Genomic DNA, 21,375 nt, shown 5'->3' with positions numbered 1-21,375 from the left:
GTGAGTGGAGCAGGTCCGTCTGGGCGCTGGCCCATGGGCCCGGCGGAGCAGGTAGTTCTCAGCCTGGTGAAGACGAACAAGGGGGAGAGACCGATGGAGCCAGCACGATAAGATTATGAAGGAATGTGGGTGAGGACCCTCGCGGCCCCGCTACACGTTGCATAGCACTACCACGTCTCGTGACGGCACGCAGAGGGGTCAGACTTGGCGTGTGCGGTGTGAGAGACCTCCAGATGTGCCCTCCAGGTCCTAGCAAGTGCTGGCTGGGCAGCCGGCAGGTCGATGAGGTTCCTCGAAGACGTTCGGTGAGCCGACCGCCCTAGGGACGCCGCGCCGAGCTGGAATTATTGGAAACGTAGGCCAATGCATGCTTCGCACGCTGTAGCACCGTCCCCTTCGCAGAATACAGTTCATCCAGGCAGTCAGGTTGCCATGAGGGAGGCCGTGTCGGACAGTGTCGCTGTCGAGCTCGCTGGCTCCCCACCACCCAGCACCCAGTCTCAACTTTTTCAGTGGGTGACGGCCAGAAAAGTGGAGGTGGCCCGAAATCGGTCGCGTCAGTCGCGTCATCCACCCTCTCGCCCTTGTTTGGTTTTCCTCCACCTCGACCCAGCCACCACACCCCCACTCTTGCCCTCTCACTCAACCACCTCGGAGCATGTAGTGGCAAATGTCCTTTGCCTCGTTCCCCCTCGACACGCTCCCCCTCAAGCCAGCGCAAGCAGCAGCAGTAAAGCGAGGTGGATAGCTGCCAAAGTAACGTCGCGCCGCGCCCAGCTAACCACACCAGCGGGCTTCTCCACCGCCGCCGACGTCCTCCTCCTCCCGCACTCGGATGTCTCGCGCAAGCTCCGCGCCGGCGGGATAGGCATAGCAGCGAGCAGCAAGCTTGCACAAGAGCTGATCCGCGACGTCGCGACGGCGCTCATGCCGGCGTCGCACCGGCTCACCGAGCTCCTCGGCGACGAGCTCGAGGAAGGCGACCCGTGGATCCGCACAGGCGATCCCGACCTAGATGAGGCGCTCGGCGGCGGGATACATACCGGCGTGCTGACGGAGCTCACGGGCGAGAGGTGAGCATTCGATACCAGCAGAGCTGACGCCAGCGCGGCGGGCAAGTCGCACCTCACGTCCACTTTCGCGCTCGCGGCCGGCGTGCCAGGGCTGAGCGCGAGCCCAGGCGGCGCGATCGTCCTTACCTCCGAGCGCGTGCTATCCACCGACCGGCTCGTCGAGCTCGCCCCTGCGCTCCTGGCCCGCGCGGGCGCCGACACGCCGATCTCCGAGCTCCTCGACAACATCCACACCAGCCGCATCGGGGACATTGACTCGCTCGAGCACACGCTCCAGTTCATCATCCCGCACATGCTTGAGAGCCGGCGGCTGGGGAAGCATTCGCCACTCAGGGGCGAGCTTGCGACGGAGGAGGACTTGGAAGAGCGACGCGCGCCGGGGCACAAGCCAATACGCGTCCTCGTCATCGACAGCATCACGGCGCTACTCCGCGGCGAGACGGCCACGTCAAGCATGGGGTTAGTGCAACGCTCACGGCATCTGTGTACCGTTGCAGACCGGCTTAAGGCCCTGGCGGTGGAGTACGACCTCGCGATCGTCGTGGTCAACCAGGTGTCCGATGTCTTCTTCGCCGACCGGAACCTGCCGCCGCCGTCGTCACACTCGTCGTCGCAGACCTCAGCACTAGACGAGGGCCACGCGCAGCCCCTCCCTCCCATGTTGTATGGCACGCAGGCTCGCCTGTTTTCGGGCCAGAGCCCGGGTGTCGCAAAGGAGGCGAGCCTCGGCATCGTGTGGGCCAACGCAGTCAACGTGCGTATCATGCTCGCGCGGACTGGCCGCCGGCGCAAGCTCGCCGAGGACGACATACTGCACGGCAAGAAGCGCAAGACGGACGCTGGGGCGGCGACTGTGCCCCTTGGGCTCGAGTTTGATGACAAGCCGGCCCTCGTCCGCCGCCTGCACGTCGTCTTCTCACCGTTCTCCGGCCCGGGCATGCTTGACTACGTGATCATGCCGTCTGGGATTCACTCTTTACCCGGGACGTTCAAGCCGGTCACTCTTGGACCAGCGCTGCGCCGGCGAGACATGCGGCTGCTCGCCAAGTTTGGAGAGCAGGAGCCAGAGGAAGCCGAGCCAGTCGCGCCTGCGCAGACCCAGCAGGCTGTTGAGGAAGTGTACGATGACTTTGGCGACCTGCCCGCCGAGTTCTGGGAGGGTGGCGACATCCCCAGCGACGACCCAGTCGCGGTCGGTGTCGTTGATTAGTAGGAGGGAGCCTGTCCATTGTTGTATTAGTGTCCACTGCATGAATGGCATCAGCATGCGCAGCTGGCATGCACAAAAAGTGGCCCTCGCTGCTCCCCCAGCCCCCGCTCTCTTGCTTGGAGTGTAGGGGGCTGCCAGGCGTCGCCTCCACTCCCGCCGTCAAGCGCACCAGAGGGTCCTCCTCTGGGCGGCCACCCGCGCCACGCGGATGCAACCATGTCTGACAGTCAGGTCGATGAGTTTTGGCGATACCCGGGCTCGGACGCCGCCCACCGGAAAATCATTAGCGTGCTAGGCTAAGATCGCGGTGTGTTGCCCGCTTGGCGAGCGCTCGAGTCAGAGGAACGAGGTGGCATGTGGGCGCTGGGTGGGCTTATGACGCGGTGTGAGACAAGTCAGTCGCGTGGCGTGGTGTCTGGGGGCGCGTCTAGAGCGGGGCGCGGCACTCGACTGGGTAAGGGGCGGCTGTGACGCCTACATAGGTCCACTACAGCACGAGAAGATGTCCGTGGGAGTGCGTGGGGAAGAGCGGGGCGGAGAACGGTTCACGGAAGCGAGGGCGCTGTGAATTGCGGTTGGTATAAGACCTGGCTGCGCCCGACAGTAATGATCAGCGTTGTGCGCCCCCCGGCGACGGGTGACGCCCTTCCTCGGTGAATGTGGCACCCGTGTGGCACAGGTACTTAAACCGTCAAATCTCGATCTTCTCTCTCTCCATCCTACTTTCACCCATCATTTCAACTTCTTCTTCCTCTCCGCTTGGCATGGGCCATGGGACCAAGCGTCGATGGACCAGGTAGGTGCATTAGTTCTTGCTCCTACTGACCCATAGCTCCATACGGATCGGGAACAGCCACCAACTGGGACACTTTGAGTCTCAGTGAGATGGTGCCAAGCGAGATCCAGCACGCCCTCAACGTTGCCGATAGCCAGAGGGCGACCGCACCATCGCCGGACCTCGTCAACCAACTTGTGCAGTCGGACTTGCCGTTCCCCACACACTCCCCCGGCAACGTCCGCCTCGTCCCCACAGCATACAACTTTGTGAAGGGTGGCGGCCTGGACATGGTGGCGCTGCTCATCCTCCTCGCCATTGTCGAATGCCAAGCTCCGGACGGCGAGGATACCAGACCCATTGCTGGAATCCTCTGTCGACTCGCGCCGATCCACCAAGCTGCCTGCAACCGGCTGGGCATTGGCGATCAAAACAAGGCTACCGCTCGCGACACTCTCACGGCATTCGAGGCATGGCTCTACGGCCCCACCGCCACCTCGGCTGACGAGCCATAGTGGCTCTCAGCGCTCCCCGAGCCGGACGTGGAAGGGGTCATTGACCGATACCATTACAAGGACCCCACAGACCTAGTCGAGGGCGTTCAAGTGCGACTGGAGAGATACCGCTCTACAGCGTACAGCAACCCACTCGTCAAGTGCAACTCGGATGGTGTGGCGGTCCTGATGTTCAAGGACCAGACCACGACCAACCAGATCGCGACCTTCCTGTGCTGCGCCATTTGGCGAGCACGTGAAGCTTGCGGGAAGGATTACCCGTGGCGACTCGAGGACGACGAGCTCGCCCTGTACACGTACTTGATCGAGGTCATTCGGCGACAAGGGTACGAGCGTCATGATGGGGCCACGGGCATCATCGACGAGGCGACCGGGTTGCCAATGTACTTCGGCGGAGAGGCCAACCACCCCCTCTCCTGCTCGATGATGGCACACGCAGCTCACGGAGCCCCATTCCGCCTAGCAAGCCCCACCAATGTGGCAACAGAGCTCTGGGCCATTAACAGGTTCCGGTGCAGCTGGTGTGTGTCCTCGCTGTTCGCGACGATCGACGCCATGATCCCAACACTGGCCTCCCTGCGAGCAGCCCTGGTGAGGCGTGGCGTCTTCGAGGCTCACCGAGACCTCCAATTTCGGCCGTCCAGCGATCTCGTCGCCATGTGGCACGAGAACGGACAGCATCCGATCGAACGGCTTCGCAAGATCCTCTGTTCGCGAAGAAAACAGCCGTGGATCTCGCCGAGTACACGCATGTACATACAGAATGTACATGCGTGTGCAGACCCCTCCTATGTGGACAAGGCGCGTCAAACGTGTCATGTACTTGGCAGCCCCCTCGTATGCTCTGCACATGAAGAACTTGTACATGCATGTCCGGTAGCCCAGTACAAGTGCGGTTCGTTGTTGGCGTCTCGTAACCTCTGGGAAAGTCAGCGTGCGCCTCCAGTTGCCACACTCACAATCAGTACTCCCACCATCTCTCGAGGACTTCCTCGACCCTCCCAAACTCCGCTTCCATGTCCTCGGAGCGGATGCCAGCGAACTCGATCACTTTGCGCATGTACTCGATGAGATCCTCGCGCTCGTCGCCACTAATGTACTTTTCGAGAGTGTTGAGCGAGAGCACGAGCTTCTTGATGCAGGGGTAGACGCAAACGATGCGAAGCTCGGGGACGGTCGTAACGGCGAGCGCCACGTCTTCCTCGAACGCGGACAGCATCGCGTCGAGGGGCTCGAGGAAGGCGTCGGGGTACGTCTCCGAGGCCCAGGCGTAGCGCGGGAGGAGCTCGCCGGCGGCCAAACGGGCGGCTTCGCTTGCACGGCTGTCGCACCAGTCTGCCGACGGCCGACGTGGCTTCTGGGGGGCCAGTTGCTTTCGAGGAGCCTTCCCCCCCGTGCTCTTCCTCGCTGTCTGCTTGGTGCGGGCCATTGTGTTGGGGCGCGATCTGGGTCTTGCCGAACGCAGAGAGGGTATGAGCCGACGCGCGAACCGTCCTGGAGAAGGAGAGGGGAGGAAGAAGAGATGAGAAGAGAGCAGGTGAGAAGAGAGGATGAGTGGAAGGCGAGAGGGTGAGGATAAAGCCGGTCGAGGCCAAGTGCAGCCTGGGATGGTGAGTGGACCGGTCGCGTCTTCCTCGCCTGCCTTGTCTTCCTCGTCTTCCTCGTCTTCCCTCTCTGTTGTCTTCATTGCCTTCCAGACCTTCCTCGCCTTCCTCGTCTTCCTCGTCTCCCCTGTGACCCCATCCCGCTCACCTTCCTTCACCCAAGTTGTCCAGTGCGAGTGGTGGGTGGCGAGTGTGGCGCCCATTAGACGTATGACATCCCGCTCTTTCTACAAACAGTGTCCATGTATTCAACAGTTCCTATGTACTGAGGGTGCTTGATCGTGTGTCGTAGCTCACATAGTGTCGTGGCTTGGGTACGTTTCGTCGTTGCCGCGTTGCTGTCTCGTCGCCTCTGGGCAAGTCAGCGCGTCGCCCCTCCAGCCCGCCGACTCACCATCACCACTTGCACCACTTTTCAACCATGTCCGCCGCGTCCCCAAACTCCTCCATCATGTCGAAACGGTCCACGCCGGCATGTTCGACCACATTGCCGATGTACTCGATGAGGATCTCACGCTCGTCTCCCTTGATCCACTTTTCGAGGCTGTTGAGCCCGAGGACGAGCCGCTTGATGCAGACGTAGATCGACACGATGTGAAGGTCGGGGTTGGTAGACACGGCCGCCGCCACGTCGGCCTCGAACTGGCGCAGCATGAGGTGTAGCGGGTTGAGGAACGCGTCGGGGTACAGGCTGAACGCGTATGCGTTCGCGGGGTCCAGGTCGCGGGCGGCCAAACGGGCGGCCTCCTTCTCGCGCTCGGCGCGCCAGATGGCCGAGGGTCGACGGAGCTTCTTGTAAGAGTACGGCGGGACGGAGTCGGTGCTCTCGGGGCTGGTGGACCTCGAGTAGGGAGAGTCATGGCGACGTTTGTTGCTCGTGGGGAGCCACCCGCGAGGAGACTTGGTGCCAACCGAAACCGACTTGGCGGCGTCCTTGCTGGTGGCGAGCTTGGTGGTGGAGGGGTCCCTCATAGTGGGGGGTGCAGTGGGAGTGGGTGTCGGTGGGAGTCGGGGCACGAGGGCCCAGAGAGCCAAGGCGATGATAATGGTGTAGAGCAGGTGGGAGGTGTGCAGTTGGTCAGGAGACGTTGAGAGAGCGATGGTGTTGTTGTTGTTGGAAGATGGGTGATGCAGAGAACGAGGACGAGGAGGAGGAGACGCACGGCAGATATATGGCGTGCCGACTGGTGAGTCAACCGCGTCGTCTTCCTCGCCTTCCCTCCCTTCCTCCGCCACCCAGGCCCTCATGAAAGTCAATGTATACATGCCGACTGGGCTCTCCGTATACGCCTGCAGTGCATCCAGAATGTCCGTGTTGAGTGGCCGTCCGTGTGGCGGAATGGTATGTGATTGGAGCCGTGATTGCTCTGGTGCTGCGGTCGTCAGTCACAGCCTCCATTGCCCAACCTACTTTACGACGCTACCAGTCGCGCCAGTTGTCCGCGAGGCAGTCGCACTCAAACGCAGTGTTGAGCGCGTCGATATTGACGCCAGCATAGGCAATCACGTCGTCGATGTACTCGAGCAGGTCCTCGCGCTCGCCCGTCTCGATGTACTCCTCGTACTCGTTGAGCTCGTTGAGGCGGAGGACGAGGTGCTTGACGACCCACTTGACCTTCTTGAAGCAGCGCGAGTCGGTTGCCACGGCCGTGATCTGCGCGATGCTGAGCTCGAACCAGTCTATCAGGGTGTCAAGCGGGTCGAGGAACGCGTCGGGGCTTGAGGTCGTCGTCTTCATCACGGGTTGCGCGCCAGATCGTCGACGGGCGGACGGGCTTCTTGGGCGCCGGCCTCTCGGGTGGGGTGTACGGCTTGGGTACCTTGCCGCCTGTGACCTTGCGTGCCGTCTGCTTCGTGGGGATGTGGGTGTTGGGCATGGCGTGTGACGACGAGGGTGAGGGTGCGGTGTGGTGCGGAGGAGGAAGGCCGAGGTGAGTTGGTGAGTGGGAGGAGGGGAAGAGGGTGTGCGTGGAACCCAGAGGGACGACTCGACGGGATCGACGGGGCGTCCACGCTGCTCCTCTCAGCCGTGGGCACGACGAGATTCCCTCATGACGAGCAATTAGATACATGAAGCTGTCGGCTGTTATGCGCCCTGGGATTGGGATACAACAATGTCTATGAAAGTGCGGTTCTCAGTCATCTCTCGGTGCCCCTCATCGGTCAATGGCTTCGGGCTTCGTCGCGTCAGCCACGTCGCGTTCGTCACGCTCCCACCCACCTCGGACTACCACTCGCGCCACTGCTCCACCAGCTCCATGACACTCGCGTCCTTCGGCTTGACACCGGCGTCCTGAACGACCTCCTCGACGTACTCGAGGAGTGCCTCGCGCTCCTGCTCGCGGACCCAGGGGTACTTGTGCCCGGAGTCGAGGTCGTTGATCGCCACGACGACCTTCTTCACCGCCCGACGGATGGCGGCGATGCACTTGCCGTCGTTCTTGATCTCGGCGGCGGCCTCCACCTCGCGCTCGTACTTGCGGAGGATGAGCTCGAGGGGCGCGAGGAAACGGTCGGGCCAGCGGTCGGCGAGCTCGGCGTCTCGCTTCTTGAGCTTGCCTGCATCGACCTTGTCGTCTTCGTCGCTACGCTGCATCGCCCAGCGCGTCGATGGGCGGCGGTGAACGAGCGCTTCCTTGCGGTACCGCGCGTCCTCCTTCTTTTGCACCTCCTCCTCCTTCTTGAGTTTCGCCTCGTACTCCCTGAGCTTGCCGGCAGCAACGGCCTTGGCACGGGCAGCGGCTGCCTTCTTGGCCTCGCGCCTCGCCACGGCCTCGGCGGGCGTGAGCTGCTCCTCCTCCACCTCCTTCTCCGCCTTCACCGCCTTCTTCGCCTTCACCGCCGTCTCCGCCTTCTCCGCCTTCTCCGCCTTCTCCGCTTTCACCGCCTTCTCCGCCTTCACCGCCGTCTCGGCCTTCTCCTCCTCCTCCTCTTCCTCCTCCTCCTCCTCCTCCTCGGCTTCCTCCTCTTCCTCCAGCATCTCCTCGTCCTCGGTTGACGGGGCCGCATCTTCCACCTTGTCCAAGGTGGGCGACGCTCTACGCGGTGTGGTTGAGCGGGTTGGGCGACGCGCCGGGTTGGCCTTGGCGGTAGAGACTTGCGAGCCGCGTTGGGCGACCTTGGCCTTGGCCGCGGCGGCCTGCTTGGCCTTCTTCGTGCGGTAGACAGGCATGCTGGGGCGGTGTGGTGAGCTCAGGGTGGAGGGTGGGTGCACGGCGGGGGTCTGGGGGATCGACGGCGAGCGTCGATCTGGGAGTAAAGGACGAAGAAGAAGAGTGGGAGGCCGTGTGGAAGGCGGGGCGATGGAGAGGTGGAGGAAGATGACGTGAGGAGAGTTGCATGGTTTATAAGTGTGCGACGCGACTCGGGCGTCAACCACCACCCGTCTTCCTCGCCGTCCCCGTCTTTCTTGCCTTCCTCGTCTTCCTCCACCCAGCGGTGACCACAGTGCTCGGTCAGTGACTACTCGTCGTTGCAACACCCGCCAACTGCCACACGATTTGCCCCCGTTGTTGACGCGCCGCGCCAAGCCGTGGAGGTCCGCGTTAGGAGGCCGCGTCGAGTCCAGTCACCCAGCCCCGGCTACCCATACATCCAGCTACCACTACCAGTCGCGCCACTCGTCGGTGATCTCGCCCGACCCAAAGCCAAGCACGCGGCCCATGTCGTTGATGCTGATGCCGCGCGCCTCAATCACCTGCTCGATCCACTCGGCGAGGCGCTCGCGCTCTCCCGTCTCGATGTACGCGCCCTCGCCCTGCTCGTTGAGGTCGTTGAGCGCGAGGACGACCTTCTCGACGGCGGCATAGAGGGCGGGGTACGTGTTCTCGCCGTTGCCAGTCGCTGTGGCCGCCGCCACGTCGGCCTCGTACGCTGCTTCGATCGGCTCGAGGGGGTCGAGCATCGCGTCCGGGAAGAGCGACGCCATGAACGCCTCGTCGCGCGGCACCTTGCCGGCCGCGACGTCGGCCTCCTCCTCGTCCCGGCTGTTGCGCCAGTACACTGATGGCCGTTCGGGGAGCGTCGAGTCTATTGACATTGTGTGGTGGTGGTGACGAGGTGAGGTGGGTGGTTGAGCAAAGGTGCCAAGAGACGCGGAAAGGCAAGTATGGTAATTATGGCGCGCGGCGATCGATGAAACCGCGGGACGTGACGCCGCGGTGTGTTTGGTGCGTAGAGCGCGTAGAGGCGATGCTATGAGATATCGCAGTGCTCGCATACGATGCAAAGGACGTGATGGTGCTGTCGGGGATGATACTGAGATGGGCAAGATGCCTGCGGTTGCATTGAGTCACGTGCAGCATCCACTTCCGGTCTTGGCCTCGTCAGTTGGCTTCCACACAATATCAGTCCTCCACTGCCCCACCCCAATGCTATGCACCCATGTTGCATCGGTGTAAGAATGTACAGGTAACCTCCGACTCTCCCTAAAAAGATCCAGACGCTTAAGCCTTGATCTTGAGCTGGCCAAGGAACTGGGCCTTCTCCTCGGGGGTCTGGTACTTGCCGTGGCCGAGGATCGACGAGGTGTCGATGAACTTGAGCTGGATCTTCTCAAGGTGGGCACGCGAAGTGTGGACACGGAGGGCCTTGCGGAGGGTAAGGACACGCTTCTTGGTACCGGGGAGGGCACCCTTGACGAGGAGGAAGTCGTTCTTGACGTCGGGGTAGTGCGACCAGCCACCAAGGGGGTTGATGGTCTTCTCGGTGAGGTCGAACTCGGTCGAGCCCGACTTGGGGTCCGAGCCGTTCGAGATGCGGTAGATCTTGTGGTTGATCGTGGTACGGCGGTGGTAACCGTCCTGACCAGAGCGAGCAACCGAGAACATGACCTTGGACGGGTGCCAGGCACCGATACAGGCGACCTTACGGAGACCACGGTGGGTCTTGCGGGGAAGACGGGTCACGCCCCAACGGGAGATGACACCGGCGTAACCCTTACCCTTGGTAACACCGATAACGTCGATGCACTCGTCCTGCTCGAAGATCTGGTCGACCGAGACGGTCTTCTCAAAGTGCGACTTGGCGAACTCGACCTTGTCGGCAATCGAGCCACCGTTGACCTGGACCTCGGCGAGGTGGGCCTTCTTCTGCTTGAGGCCGGTGAGGGAGAGCTGGGTGTGGACAAGGACGCGGACAACCGAAGCGTACTTCTTGATGCGCTCGAGCTCGCGGGCGACCGAAGCGCCGTTGTTCTCGGCGTGCTTCTTGGCGTAACGGGTGAAGGCCTTCTTCTTGGACTTGTACCAGTTCTTGTAGAAGCGACGCTTGACCTCGTCGGAGAGGTGCTCGGCCCAGACGGTGGTGAGCGAACGGAGACCGCGGGGGGTCTCGACGTAGCCGACAACACCGACAACGACGACGGGGGGAGTCTCGACGACGGTGGCAGCCTCGACAACCTCACGCTTGTGCATCTTCGAGCCGGGGCGGTCGAGGTCACGGACAACGTGGGTCATGCCAGCCTTGTAGCCAAGGGTGGCAGTGAGGTGGACGGGCTTCTTGGCGTCATCCTTGGGGAACGACTTGATGTAACCGCGGTGCTTGGCGGCACGCTTGCGGGGAAGGAAGGCAAGCGAACCCGAACGAGGCTCCTCGTACTGAAAAGTGTTAGCAGTGTGGTGGGGAGGTTGTGTTTGGGGTCGTGCGCTAGGTCGATCCCTCTGCAAGTTGACTCGTGTGCTAGTTGCTCGCTCAAATCTGCTGCCAGCGGTGTTGGTGTCGAAGGCTCGAGGCTGCAGAGAAGCCGCTCTGTGTCGATCCGAGGCCTCGTCTCCGCCATCACACCATCTCTCCTCCCCATCCCTTGGCCTCCCTCCGTCTCAAAATCTTCAATCGGGCGAGGCGAGCAGCAGACGTTGAGCGAGTCGGTCGAGTCGGCGAGAGCGCGAGCAGAGGGATCGATTGGGCACGACTGCCGCTGTGAGCAGGCTACGCACCTTGCGGTGAGACATCTTTTTTGAAGTTTTTGAAGGATGGAGAACAAGACTCGTCGTGGAGAAGTGTAATGGTAACGAGCGAGCGGGTGCCAGAGGCAGCAGGAGGCAGCAGGAGCTGGGTGCAGGCAGGGCTGGCTGGCAGCTGGCTGGCTGGCTGCCAGTGCAAGAATCTGCAGCTCGTCTCGCACCCAGGGTCCAACGGCGCTGCAACTTCTGCTACCGTCCAATCCTGGGTGAGGACGGGATCAAAATGGACCCTGAATCCTGTCGGCGGTAAGTGTTCGCCGACAGTTTCGACGGGATTGGCGTGCCTATGAAAATTAGGTGTGCGTAAGGGGATTCGTGTCAACAGGCGCGGATGCCTGCGTTAGGCCCGCTCCATACTGCCAGCCAAGTCGAGAACAGCCAAGATGAGGAATCACTGCCGCAACTCCGTGCACCAGGACATCACACGCGCCGCACGCAAGCTGCATCCTAGAGCTATGGATATGAAGACAGGAGACTGGTCATTGACAGCAGACTCGAGCAGGAGACGGTCGAGACGGGGCTGACAACCATGGCACATCCTCCAGGCCCAAGGCCCCAGCTCACCCAGCTCTCGCTCATCGCTCATCACTGCCACATGAACCCACGTCGCACCGCACCATGCTACCCAGCCTGCTCCGGCACCAGCGGCCCACGTTCCAGAAAGACTTTCATATCCTACATCTACTCGACAACATGATCCCCATCGTATCGCGTATCGTTACAACCCTGCGTCGTCGTCAGCGTCGGCTCCTCGTCGTCGCGCTGTCGTTGCCGCCGCCGCACAACCACGCCGCGGTCGTCGAGTTCCTCAGGGTAACTATGAAATGGGTCCCTCTTCGCACGGAAGCGACGGCGCCCCCTCCATGTCCGCGCCGACCAAGACGGTCGTGCGGGGAGGTTGCAACCGCCTAGGAGGCTTTGCTCCCCCGGCTGGGTGAAATGGGATAAATTTTCGTCTTTGGAACGGCGGCGCGGCGGTGTGGCGGCGTGGTCGTGTCGGGCGTGTTGTCGGAGGCGCAAGTACTCACTCGTTGCTATGTCATCGTTGTGGGTTGAGAGATGGAGAATGAACAGAGATGATGCGAGCAAAAGTCGACAAGTCAAGTTGTCTTTGGTGCGAATGGGTGCGAAGTTTCACGCTGACGTAAGCGATGAAGTCATTTCCGGAACCAGTGTCAACAAAGCGGACTTGAGGGGAGGATGAGCGAGTGACGAGTGACAATGAGTACATGGACTGCATGCATGAGAAGGGACGATGGAGAGCGATGCACAGCTCGAGGTAGATGCACACATAGGCACACTGAAGTGTTCGTGAAGAGGAGGTGCATTTGTGACGGCTACGGTCCAAGCCTGGCCTTGGAAGTTGTGTCTGATGTCAGGACCTCCACCTTCCTCCACTTCAATCTCCAACATCCACCGTCGTCACTCAACTTTCGGCCACAAGCACCTTCCCCTCCCAACGAGCAGCCCTACGCCCTCACAATTCAGGTTTTGGGACGCTCAGCTCGACAGTTGCTTCCCACTTGAGCGTACACGGCCGCTTCGCCACCATGTCTGGCTTTGTCGACGCCGAGGCATCCGGCTCGCAGTCGCAGGCCCACGAACACATGGACGTCGACCCGGACAACAATGAGATCCAAGACGACGAGATGCAAGACGATGTCGAGGACCAAGACGACGAAGGCGACGAGTACAGCGAAAACGGCGCCCTGAGCAGCGACAACGGCGACGACGGCAGCGACGACGAGTATGTCGACGAGCCCGACGAGGACGGCGAGAGAGACGAGGACGCCGTCGTCGCCGCCGAACCTGAACCAGAGCCCGCTGCACCCCAACCAGACGACGCGATCTTTCAGTAAGTTCTGATCATGGGAACGCGCTGACAGGAAGGCGTCTCGCAGGCTACGTTGCAGGTGCACCACCCGCGGAGGGGACGGAAGGCCAGCCGGCCCAGGGAGAAGGTGTTGGCGGCGCCGGGTTCCAGAACGACCTTGCGGCGCTGGACGAGGAGGAGCTGCCACAGGCATCGAAGAAGCCACGACGAAGGGTGGGTAAGGACGCCATCGCCACTGCTGACCCAACAGGTACACCGCGCCCACCGACCCACTTACGAGGTCCAGCAGATGCTCGGTCGCGCCAACATGGCATACATTCTCGCGCAGCGGGCCGAGGCGGTCGACCTCTTCCTCGAAGTCATCCGTCACGACTCGCAGGTTCAAGCGGCGTGGACTACACTCGCGTCAATCTACGAAGAGATGGGCGAGCACGAGATGAGCAGACAGATGCGCTTCTGTGCTGCCCACATTGAGGAGGACATTGGCCTGTGGCGAGAGCTGGCCGAGGAGTTCAAGTGGGTGCGGTGTCTGGAGGCTGGCTGACCCACTCCAGAGTCGACGGAAACGAGAACCAGTCGCTCTACTGTCTACGAAAGGCCCTCAAGATCGACCCTTCGAGCTTGGACATTCTGTGGCAGCTGGCCACCGTCTACCGCCAGCTCCACAAGGACAAGAAGGCGATCGACGTCTACAAGAAGATCCACCGCATCGAACCTGCCTTCCTGCGCGACTTCAACATGCTGATGGACATCCATCCGCTCATCCACGAGGCAAAGCAGTTTGTGTTTGGCAGCAACGTGTTTGGCGACGCCTTCCTGTACCACTTTGCGGCGTTTGGCGGCCCCGAAGACCAACGCGCCGGCCCAGACCAGAACACGATGCAGCTGGAGCACATCGTCGTGTACGTCGACTACCTGCTCCTCTCTGGTGACGTCGAAAGCGCGGTCAGCACCATCCACCGTGGCCAGCGATGGATCCAGGGGCGCAAGAACCAGAAGGGCTGGGACGCGATCGACGACGACAGCGAGTACGAGCCGCCAAAAGAGGCCGACGACGAGGACGCCGAGGGGTCCAAGGGTGGCTATGACCTGGACACCCAGCTGCGATACCGTCTTGCCCTCGCGCGTCTCCGTCTTGGCCAGGACACTGAAGCGATGGTGGGTTACATGTGTCTGTCGGATTCTGACCCGCCAGGTGCACATCAACGAGATCTTGGAGCTCGACGCCTTGATCCACTCCAGGATGTTCAAGGAGCTCGGCGATGCCCTGATGAAGCGCGAGCTGTGGGAGTCGGCCATCGAGTTCTGGGCATCGTTACATGATCGTGTTGGGGTGGGTTTGTGCGTACGGACGCAACTAACCCCTAGGTCGACGACGAGCCAGCCGTCATCTTCAAGCTCGGTCTCTGCCAGCACAACCTGCAGCGCTACGATGCCGCGTTGGAGAGTCTTCGTTGGGGTATGTGTTTGTATACTGTGCAACGCTCACCCCCAGTCGTCGACATGGACAAGTCCAACACAGAAGCCCGTATGGCCCTCGCCCGTGTTCTCGAAGACATGGGTCAGAAGGACGAGGCGTACGAGATTGTCACTGAGCGTAAGTGGCTTTGGGAGTTGCACAGGCTGACGACCAGTTACTCGTGCTCGTGAGCGTGGCGCCAAGGGCGAGCGTGCGCCGGCCGAGCGCAAGGCGACCAAGATCTCGCTGCAGCAGCAGATGGCCGACACGATGAAGCGCTTGTTCCAGGACGCCGAGGCTGCCGAGGAGCAGCTCAACGAAGGCGAGCCGTGGGCCTTGGAGGCCTTCACAGAGGCTGCGGACAGGATGATCGAGACGTTCCGCTTGGCCAAGAGCAACTTCTCGAAGAATAGGGTAGGTGCAGGTCTGACCGTTCACAAGCTCACGACCAGGGTGTCACTCGGGTCATCACGAACCGCAAGAAGAGCGCAAAGAGCAACATTGACTCTGAAGTCATGGACATGCAGGATCGCCTTGAGCGCACACTGGGCTTCAACGAAGAGCATGACAAGCCCATTGAGGGCAAGCTCGAGTATGCCATTCGCCGACAGGAGGACTTTTATGGCATCAAGTCGGAGGACTGGCTTGCCATCACCATCAAGGTGGGCTTGGGCGGAGGGCTGGACGCTGACGACGCAGTACTGCTGTGTGCTCATGAGCAAGGACCGAAAGAGCACCGTCTATGCCATGGGCATTCTGGATCACGTCGTGTGGTCGGGTCCCTTCAACAGCCGTCGCTGTGAGGTTGCTCTTAGGCTGACCATCATTGGTGAGTGCGAAGCAGCAACACCGTGCTGACTGCCCAGCCTGCGCCATGCGCCTCGGAGCCTACGACACAATCGTCGACAACTGCAAGCGGTTGTCTCAGCTGCACCAGTTCAGGCCAGAGCCCATCCTCTTGATGCTCTCAGCCATGGGCGGAGGCTACAAGCAGCAATCCAGCTGGCAAAACCTGGCCTTGCAAAAGTTCCTTCACCGTGAACTGCGCATCTACGACGAGGCGGTTTGTGGTGTCAAGCTCCGCTACAACTCTCGTGTGCAGCGCTGGGCACAGATCCAGACCACGGGACAGTCGCGTCGACTGGGCGACTTTATCGACATTGACGACGAGGTCGACGAGACGGCTGGCAAGTCGTCGCAACCCTGGAGACCGGGAACGCAAGAAGTGGACGAGGACGATGAGCCCGAGGAGGACGAGGACGGGGAGGCGGAAGGGGATGGAGAGGAAGCCGACGCATCCGCCGACCCATCTGGGGCTGTCGAAGGAGCCACGGAGATCCCTAAGCCAACAAAGCACTCGCCCGTCTTCAATGCGCTGTACGGCCAGAACATGCTTACTGCCAAGAGTTATCAGAGCGCTTTGTGTGAGTGATTCTCACCAGCCAACTTGCTCACCGCCACAGTCTATTTCCTCCGGGCATACGAAGTCAACCAATACGACCCCTTACTGTGCTTGTTCATTGCTCAAGCCTTCTTTGGGCGAGCTCTTGTGCGCCAATCTGACAACCGAAACTACCAGATCGCGCAGGTAAGGTTGCTGGTTGTCAATATGGCAACTTGGGAAGCCATCTCTGATAATCGATTCCCAGGGTCTAGCGTTCCTGGCGCGTTACCGTAAGCTCAGTCCACAAGACGTCGTTTCGCAAGAAGAGGTGGAATACAACTATGGGCGTGCCTTTCACGGATTGGGTGAGCATGCCGCGAGATGCCGACAGGCGGGACTCGTGTGGAGCAAGTGACGCCGACGTGAAACTGACACTCTACGCACAGGCATTGTGCATCTCGCAGTGAAACACTACGAGACTGTGCTCGAATCTGTGCGGTCCCGAGTTGCCGAACAAGATGACGAAGAGGAGGGCAAGCGTCTGCGTGACGGCTCTCTGGGACGGGAAGCGGCGCACAACCTCGTGCTCATCTACAGCGCTTCTGCGTCCTGGGAGCTCGTGCAGGTTGTGTCGGACGAGTGGCTTGCGCTGAGCTAGTCGGGCGTGCTGGATTGGACCGCCGGTCGTGCTGGGTTGGACCAGTAATATTGTATACTCATGTGTGTGTTCCTACTTGGGCTTGGGCCTACTTGCAACCGAGCTGCTCTCAATGGGTGGTTGAAGAGGTTGTGGTGGCCGACGGAACCAGTGTCTGCGGGTGCTGTAAGTGCCTGCGGTGTTGTACTTGTACGAGTAAGGGTGGGTGGATGTGAAACGTGCAGGCACTGGCTGTTGGTGGTCCAGGCCGTGGGTGTAACCTGTGGTGGGGGTGCAAGTGGCCGATGCATGCAGGGTGAAGGTGGGTGGGCGCGTCGGAGGATGTGAGCGGCAGGCTGCTGCAACCCTGCTTGACCAGCTCCGCAAACACCAACCCCGCGCCCGCAAACATCTACCCCGTCTTCCCGACGAGTTTAGCTCGAGAGGCCGTGACAGACCGAATCGACGCACATTCCGAGAGGGGCAGCTAGCGTGGTTGCATCACCTGGCTGGGGCAGCAGCAGCATCACCTGCCTGCCTGTCTGCAGCACCACCACGCCAAATAGCGTTGCTGGAAGCGGTATCCGGAAGCAAGGCACTCCCGACGAAACGTGGGGCGACGAGATGCGCTCAGTTGCTGCCGACAGTGTCTCCCTCAGTGCGTGGGTGATTAGGTTTCCGGGCTGGCGACGATAACTCTGTGGTCGATCTGGCGTGATGGCTGGCTGGTGAGGGGGGGTCTGGCCGGTCGTCGGTGTGCCTGCATGCATGCTGCGTGCTGAGGCGGCGCGGTCGTGAGGGCGAGCGACGAGGCAGGGAGGCCAACCTCGGTGGGCTGGGGCAGGCAGGCAGGTGCACGACTCGGTCGTTACCCCGTGTCTCAGCTCCTGCGATGCCGGCAGCCGTTGTTGACGCCGGCCCAGGGTTTGTTTTGGCGTTCCTCGCGCGCGCCGTGCCCTCGCCCAGCCGTCGTTGTCCAGCTGATCCGGTGCAGTACAGCATGGTCGTCGCTGCACCGCGCTACCCCGCACGCAGCGCACGCAGCGCCTGCCCAGCTAGCTCGTTGCACCGTCGTCGTGTGACCCTTCACGACGACAGACTCGGGCGAGGCACAACGCAGCGACGAGCAGAGCAGCAGCAGCAGCAGTGCTCCTGCCTGCTGCGTTCGAGACACTCTGCGACAAGGTTCCTGGGGCAGCGCCGGCTCCACCCCAGAATCTTGTTGTTGCTGCCTTGCACCTCTCTCGCAGCACACCACGCGTGCCTCGTTAATTTGTTGCTGGGCTCGCTCAACACAGTGTGTCGACGATCACGTCGACACTGGCGCCGCTTCATCCCACGGGTATCAAGGCCCGCAACCACACCGCCTCTCGCCTCACGACACATTGCCTCGTTGGTCGCTCGTTGCTGCTGCTGTCGCCACAACATTGCGCTCCAACAATCCGGTACACACACAACACTTGCTTGCGTTGCTTCTTCCTCGACTGTGTTGAGGAATTTACGATCTTGCCGACATTGTCTTGTGCCGACGCCGACGACCGCCAACTCGCGCCGACAACAAACTCGACTCGCCTCTTGCCACTTGACTCTCTGCACGGCGACATCACCGCCCGCCGCCACCACCACGCGCCCCACGCCCAGCGCCGCCGCTTCCATTTCCGATTCAGTGCGTGCGTGCGTATTGTGATTGACATGTGCCATGATTGCCCCTTGGTGGCTCAATAGGGCGCGAGGTGGCGCACAATGACGGCGCTGGGCGTTGATGAGCTGGGCGCCGCGACGAGGCGCACTACCACCTTGATTGTCCATTCTGTGGCCAGGGTAGAGCAGCCGATGGCTGTCGGTTGCCATCTACGGCAAGAGATCTTCACGGCCGGCCCATCACTGCCATCACTGCTCCACTGCGCTCCATCGCAAAGATGAACCCACTTGCTGACACTTGCTCTAGCTGCTGCTTGATTGACGACGCGCACCACCACCACCACCATGGCGACTACCGGCATCGACTACTCGCTGCCTCGGCCAACAGAGCTTGACCGATGGCCCAGCAACCCGCCCTCCCTGTCCCACACGACGACAACAGACAACTCTGACGACCGAACACCAGGCGGAGGGAGCCCAAATCTGTCCACGCCAATGACGCCCCCGCTGTCGCTCAAGGACTTGACCGAGGCAGAGGGGGCAAGGGCATACCAGCGGCTAGACGCCCCGGACGCTTCTGGCGACGCTGCTGGCGGCTTTAATGACAAGCGCTCGAAGCGCATGTCCCTCTCGCGATCTATGCAGAGCTTGAGGTCCATGGCTAGGACCCAGGCGGACAAGGCGAGAAAACGAGCCAGCACCATCTCGGAACGGTGAGTCAAGGCCAAGTCGACGACGCGCTGACATTGCGAGACGTCCACCACCCAGGTCACAGCCACGACCGATGCCACCGGTCCCCTCGATCCCCAAGGAGTACCAGACGGCGCCGGCGTCGACCCATGTCGCGCCACCACCGCAGACCAAGCCCGAGGCCAAGAGCGGCGGCTTCATGTCGCTGTTCAACAAGTTCAAGGGCAAGAAGGCCAAGGCCGAGGCACCACCGCCGCTGCCCACACCACCGTCTTCCTTGCCCTCGTCATCGCCGACCTGGCGCGACGAGTCGTCTGGCGAGCTGCCCAAGACCAAGGCCGAGCTCAAGGCAGAGGAGAAGGCCGAGAAGAGAAGAAGCAAGGCCGCGGTCAAGGCCGCCAAGCGCCAGTCCCAGTCGGCCGCGCAGGTCTACGCGACGACGTACATGACGACGTCGCAGAGAGCCGCGATGGCGCTCGACAAGAGCCTCGACAACAACCAGCTCAAGGTCGAAAAGGTCAAGGCGCCCGCCAGTGTCCACGGCGTGCTGCTCGACATGCAGCGCTCGTCGGCCGTCATTGAGCGCCGCGCGACCATCCGCCGCCAGAGCCTGCAGCTCCAGACAGACAAGCACGCCAGCGTCGTGTCCTCCAAGACGGGGCACAGTGTGGGCGGCGCTCCCACGTCTGCTGCTGCTGCGGCGCGCAAGTCGAGAAGAGTCCCAGTGCCGACCTTTGAGCCGGACGAGAGCGAGCCCATGCCCATGCCTGGCGACCGGCCGGCGCCAATGGACCTCGAGGTGTCCCCCGAGGCCGCAGCCGCAGCCAGAGCCGCCGCGCTCGCCCGCCTCGAGGGCAAGCCGTCCCAGCGCACCCCAGTCTCCGAGGACGAGCACGCCCACATCCTCGTGTCCAACCTCACCACCCAGAGCAACGACGGGCACGTCCTCCGCACTAAGCCATCCCTACAGTCGATCAGCGAGAAGCCCGAGGCCACGGCACCGCTACGCACCAAGCCGTCGCTCCGCAAGATCGACACGGTCGACATCCTGCAGGTCAATGCCGCGGACATCCCACGCTCGCCTATTGCCGACCGCACCGAGCCGGCAACGCAGGTGCCGGACCTGAGCGACATTGTGCGCCCCAAGCACACTGGTGCATCACCTGCTGCTATGCCGTCGCACGCTGTGACCCGCGGACTGTGGACGACCGAGCCGGAGGAGATGGAGGGGGCTGAGCCGCTCCTCCCCACCGCGCAGCGCAGCTTTAACACGTTTCCGCGCTCGGCCACAGGCCCCACGCTGCGCCGCACCAAGCCGTCGCTGAGGAACCTCCACAAGTCGCCGTATGACCGCTCGGCCGACGCGTCGTCGGACGAGACGCACGATGTGGTCCGCCCGCTCGACATCCGCGTTGTCACGCGTTCGGCAACGTTTGGACCTTGCTCCAACCTCAACGAGCCGGCCACACCGAGCTCGTTTGAGCACGCCGCCTCGGAGAACGGGCATGCTTCGAGTGCTGGCGTCGGGTCGATGGCTGAGCACCGTGCTGCTGCTGTGCGCAGATACGGCTCGCTCCTGGGCTACGGGCACAGTGGGACGCCAGAGCGCAACGGGTCGACGGCGACGCACGCCGTGCCCTCCCTGCTCGGCCACGGCTCGAGCCTCGGTCACGGCACGAGCCTGACGCACAACTCGTTCCTCGACTCGGCGCCGCCGTCGCCCATGGGCCTGCGTACGCCGCCCGACTCGCACGACGGCGACCACGAGACGGCCACGACGCCGACGACAAAGTCCAAGTGGCGCAAGTCGGCGCAGTCGCTGTCGAGAAAGCTCAGCACAAAGACGAGCGCGACGAGCCTCCGCGCAGCGAGCCTGAGCCGCAAGCTGAGCACCAAGCCCAAGGAGCCGCCTACCAGCTACGACGCGTACGAGGCCAAGCAGCGCGAGCTTGCGACCCGGCGTCGCAGCTGCAACCCGATGGTGCACGATAACGCGAGCCTGCAGGCCGAAATCAGCGAGGTGCGCGACAAGGAGGAGGTGCGGGTTGCCGAGACGTTCTTCCTGTCGTAGGGGCGGGAGCCGTGGCGGGGGGGTTGGGACGTTGGGCGGACAGTGGTTGGGTGGATGGGACGTTGGACAGTGGTTGAGCGGACAGGACGAGCGACGGACAGTCTCGAACAGTGACTTGACCAACAGTGGCGCGTTGTTAAAGTAGGATTTTCAGTGCCAGCGCCGGCGCGCCCGCATCATCATGGGCTCTGTGTAGCCAGTATAGTATATCATTGCCGCGAGGCCACATCAGTTTAATGCACAGTTTAGACATTGCGGGGTGGGAGTGGGAGTGGGAGCGTGAGCGCGGGAGCCGCGGCGGCGGTGCGGCGGCCGTGAGGTCGTGAGGTCGTGAGCGCGAGAGGCATCGCCGCGGCGAGTGGTGTGCGTGTCGTGCTTGCGGCGAAGCAGCAGCGCCACCGAGCCGAGTGAAGCAAGCAGCAGCACGGTTGTGAGAAGAGGACGACGAAGAGGACCAACGACGCGGACGAAACAATAAGCAGGTATCGGTTTCACCATCGCGCCCGAGCGATGTCGTCA

At 62.1% G+C, this 21,375-nt stretch overlaps 11 protein-coding genes across 12 annotated transcripts; 4 read left to right on the top strand and 7 right to left on the bottom strand.

The window, feature by feature from the left end:
* Positions 1-416: 416 nt before the first annotated feature.
* On the top strand, positions 417-2,343 carry XRCC3 (DNA repair protein XRCC3). Its single transcript, XM_062770216.1, has 3 exons — positions 417-740; positions 791-1,073; positions 1,107-2,343. Exons 1-3 carry the CDS (start codon positions 671-673, stop codon positions 2,281-2,283), a joined length of 1,530 nt encoding a protein of 509 aa, XP_062626200.1. The 5' UTR covers positions 417-670; the 3' UTR covers positions 2,284-2,343.
* Positions 2,344-3,054: 711 nt separating this feature from the next.
* On the top strand, positions 3,055-3,573 carry LOC62_03G003679 (uncharacterized protein; the record flags this gene model as incomplete). The annotated part of the gene is made up of 2 exons (XM_062770215.1): positions 3,055-3,079; positions 3,116-3,573. The coding sequence occupies 2 exons, from the start codon at positions 3,055-3,057 to the stop codon at positions 3,571-3,573; spliced, it is 483 nt and encodes a 160-aa protein (XP_062626199.1).
* A 961-nt stretch (positions 3,574-4,534) lies between these two features.
* Positions 4,535-5,002, bottom strand: H3F3C (Histone H33C; the record flags this gene model as incomplete). Its single annotated transcript, XM_062770214.1, has 1 exon — positions 4,535-5,002. The coding sequence occupies one exon, from the start codon at positions 5,000-5,002 to the stop codon at positions 4,535-4,537; it is 468 nt and encodes a 155-aa protein (XP_062626198.1).
* A 571-nt stretch (positions 5,003-5,573) lies between these two features.
* LOC62_03G003677 (uncharacterized protein) lies at positions 5,574-6,149 on the bottom strand (the record flags this gene model as incomplete). The annotated part of the gene is made up of 1 exon (XM_062770213.1): positions 5,574-6,149. One exon carries the CDS (start codon positions 6,147-6,149, stop codon positions 5,574-5,576), a length of 576 nt encoding a protein of 191 aa, XP_062626197.1.
* Positions 6,150-6,597: 448 nt separating this feature from the next.
* On the bottom strand, positions 6,598-7,054 carry LOC62_03G003676 (uncharacterized protein; the record flags this gene model as incomplete). Its single annotated transcript, XM_062770212.1, has 2 exons — positions 6,598-6,857; positions 6,919-7,054. 2 exons carry the CDS (start codon positions 7,052-7,054, stop codon positions 6,598-6,600), a joined length of 396 nt encoding a protein of 131 aa, XP_062626196.1.
* Positions 7,055-7,404: 350 nt separating this feature from the next.
* On the bottom strand, positions 7,405-8,349 carry LOC62_03G003675 (uncharacterized protein; the record flags this gene model as incomplete). Its single annotated transcript, XM_062770211.1, has 1 exon — positions 7,405-8,349. The coding sequence occupies one exon, from the start codon at positions 8,347-8,349 to the stop codon at positions 7,405-7,407; it is 945 nt and encodes a 314-aa protein (XP_062626195.1).
* Positions 8,350-8,781: 432 nt separating this feature from the next.
* On the bottom strand, positions 8,782-9,216 carry LOC62_03G003674 (uncharacterized protein; the record flags this gene model as incomplete). The annotated part of the gene is made up of 1 exon (XM_062770210.1): positions 8,782-9,216. The coding sequence occupies one exon, from the start codon at positions 9,214-9,216 to the stop codon at positions 8,782-8,784; it is 435 nt and encodes a 144-aa protein (XP_062626194.1).
* A 332-nt stretch (positions 9,217-9,548) lies between these two features.
* Positions 9,549-11,173, bottom strand: rpl3 (60S ribosomal protein L3). Its single transcript, XM_062770209.1, has 2 exons — positions 11,114-11,173; positions 9,549-10,774 (listed from the first exon to the last, which is right to left on the bottom strand). The coding sequence occupies exons 1-2, from the start codon at positions 11,126-11,128 to the stop codon at positions 9,623-9,625; spliced, it is 1,167 nt and encodes a 388-aa protein (XP_062626193.1). The 5' UTR covers positions 11,129-11,173; the 3' UTR covers positions 9,549-9,622.
* Positions 11,174-12,559: 1,386 nt separating this feature from the next.
* Positions 12,560-16,681, top strand: sfc4_1 (Transcription factor tau subunit sfc4). Of its 2 annotated transcripts, none has more exons than XM_062770208.1 (14): positions 12,560-12,995; positions 13,031-13,187; positions 13,225-13,490; positions 13,529-14,132; positions 14,170-14,307; positions 14,343-14,433; positions 14,470-14,571; positions 14,609-14,847; positions 14,886-15,095; positions 15,133-15,262; positions 15,300-15,857; positions 15,897-16,021; positions 16,083-16,182; positions 16,264-16,681. In XM_062770208.1, the coding sequence occupies exons 1-14, from the start codon at positions 12,691-12,693 to the stop codon at positions 16,473-16,475; spliced, it is 3,237 nt and encodes a 1,078-aa protein (XP_062626191.1). In that variant the 5' UTR covers positions 12,560-12,690; the 3' UTR covers positions 16,476-16,681. The 2 variants fall into 2 exon arrangements, with proteins under 2 accessions (XP_062626191.1, XP_062626192.1); XM_062770207.1 differs by having other exon boundaries at positions 16,059-16,182.
* Positions 16,682-18,879: 2,198 nt separating this feature from the next.
* On the top strand, positions 18,880-20,856 carry LOC62_03G003671 (uncharacterized protein; the record flags this gene model as incomplete). Its single annotated transcript, XM_062770206.1, has 1 exon — positions 18,880-20,856. The coding sequence occupies one exon, from the start codon at positions 18,880-18,882 to the stop codon at positions 20,854-20,856; it is 1,977 nt and encodes a 658-aa protein (XP_062626189.1).
* On the bottom strand, positions 19,361-20,192 carry LOC62_03G003670 (uncharacterized protein; the record flags this gene model as incomplete). Its single annotated transcript, XM_062770205.1, has 3 exons — positions 19,361-19,395; positions 19,518-19,749; positions 19,797-20,192. The coding sequence occupies 3 exons, from the start codon at positions 20,190-20,192 to the stop codon at positions 19,361-19,363; spliced, it is 663 nt and encodes a 220-aa protein (XP_062626190.1).
* Positions 20,857-21,375: the final 519 nt, after the last annotated feature.

Source organism: Vanrija pseudolonga, chromosome 3 (genome assembly GCF_020906515.1).
Source record: "Vanrija pseudolonga chromosome 3, complete sequence".
Classification (NCBI taxonomy): Eukaryota; Fungi; Basidiomycota; class Tremellomycetes; order Trichosporonales; family Trichosporonaceae; genus Vanrija; species Vanrija pseudolonga.
Note: the sequence above shows the minus strand (reverse complement) of the source record. Positions and strands in the feature narration are given on the sequence as shown.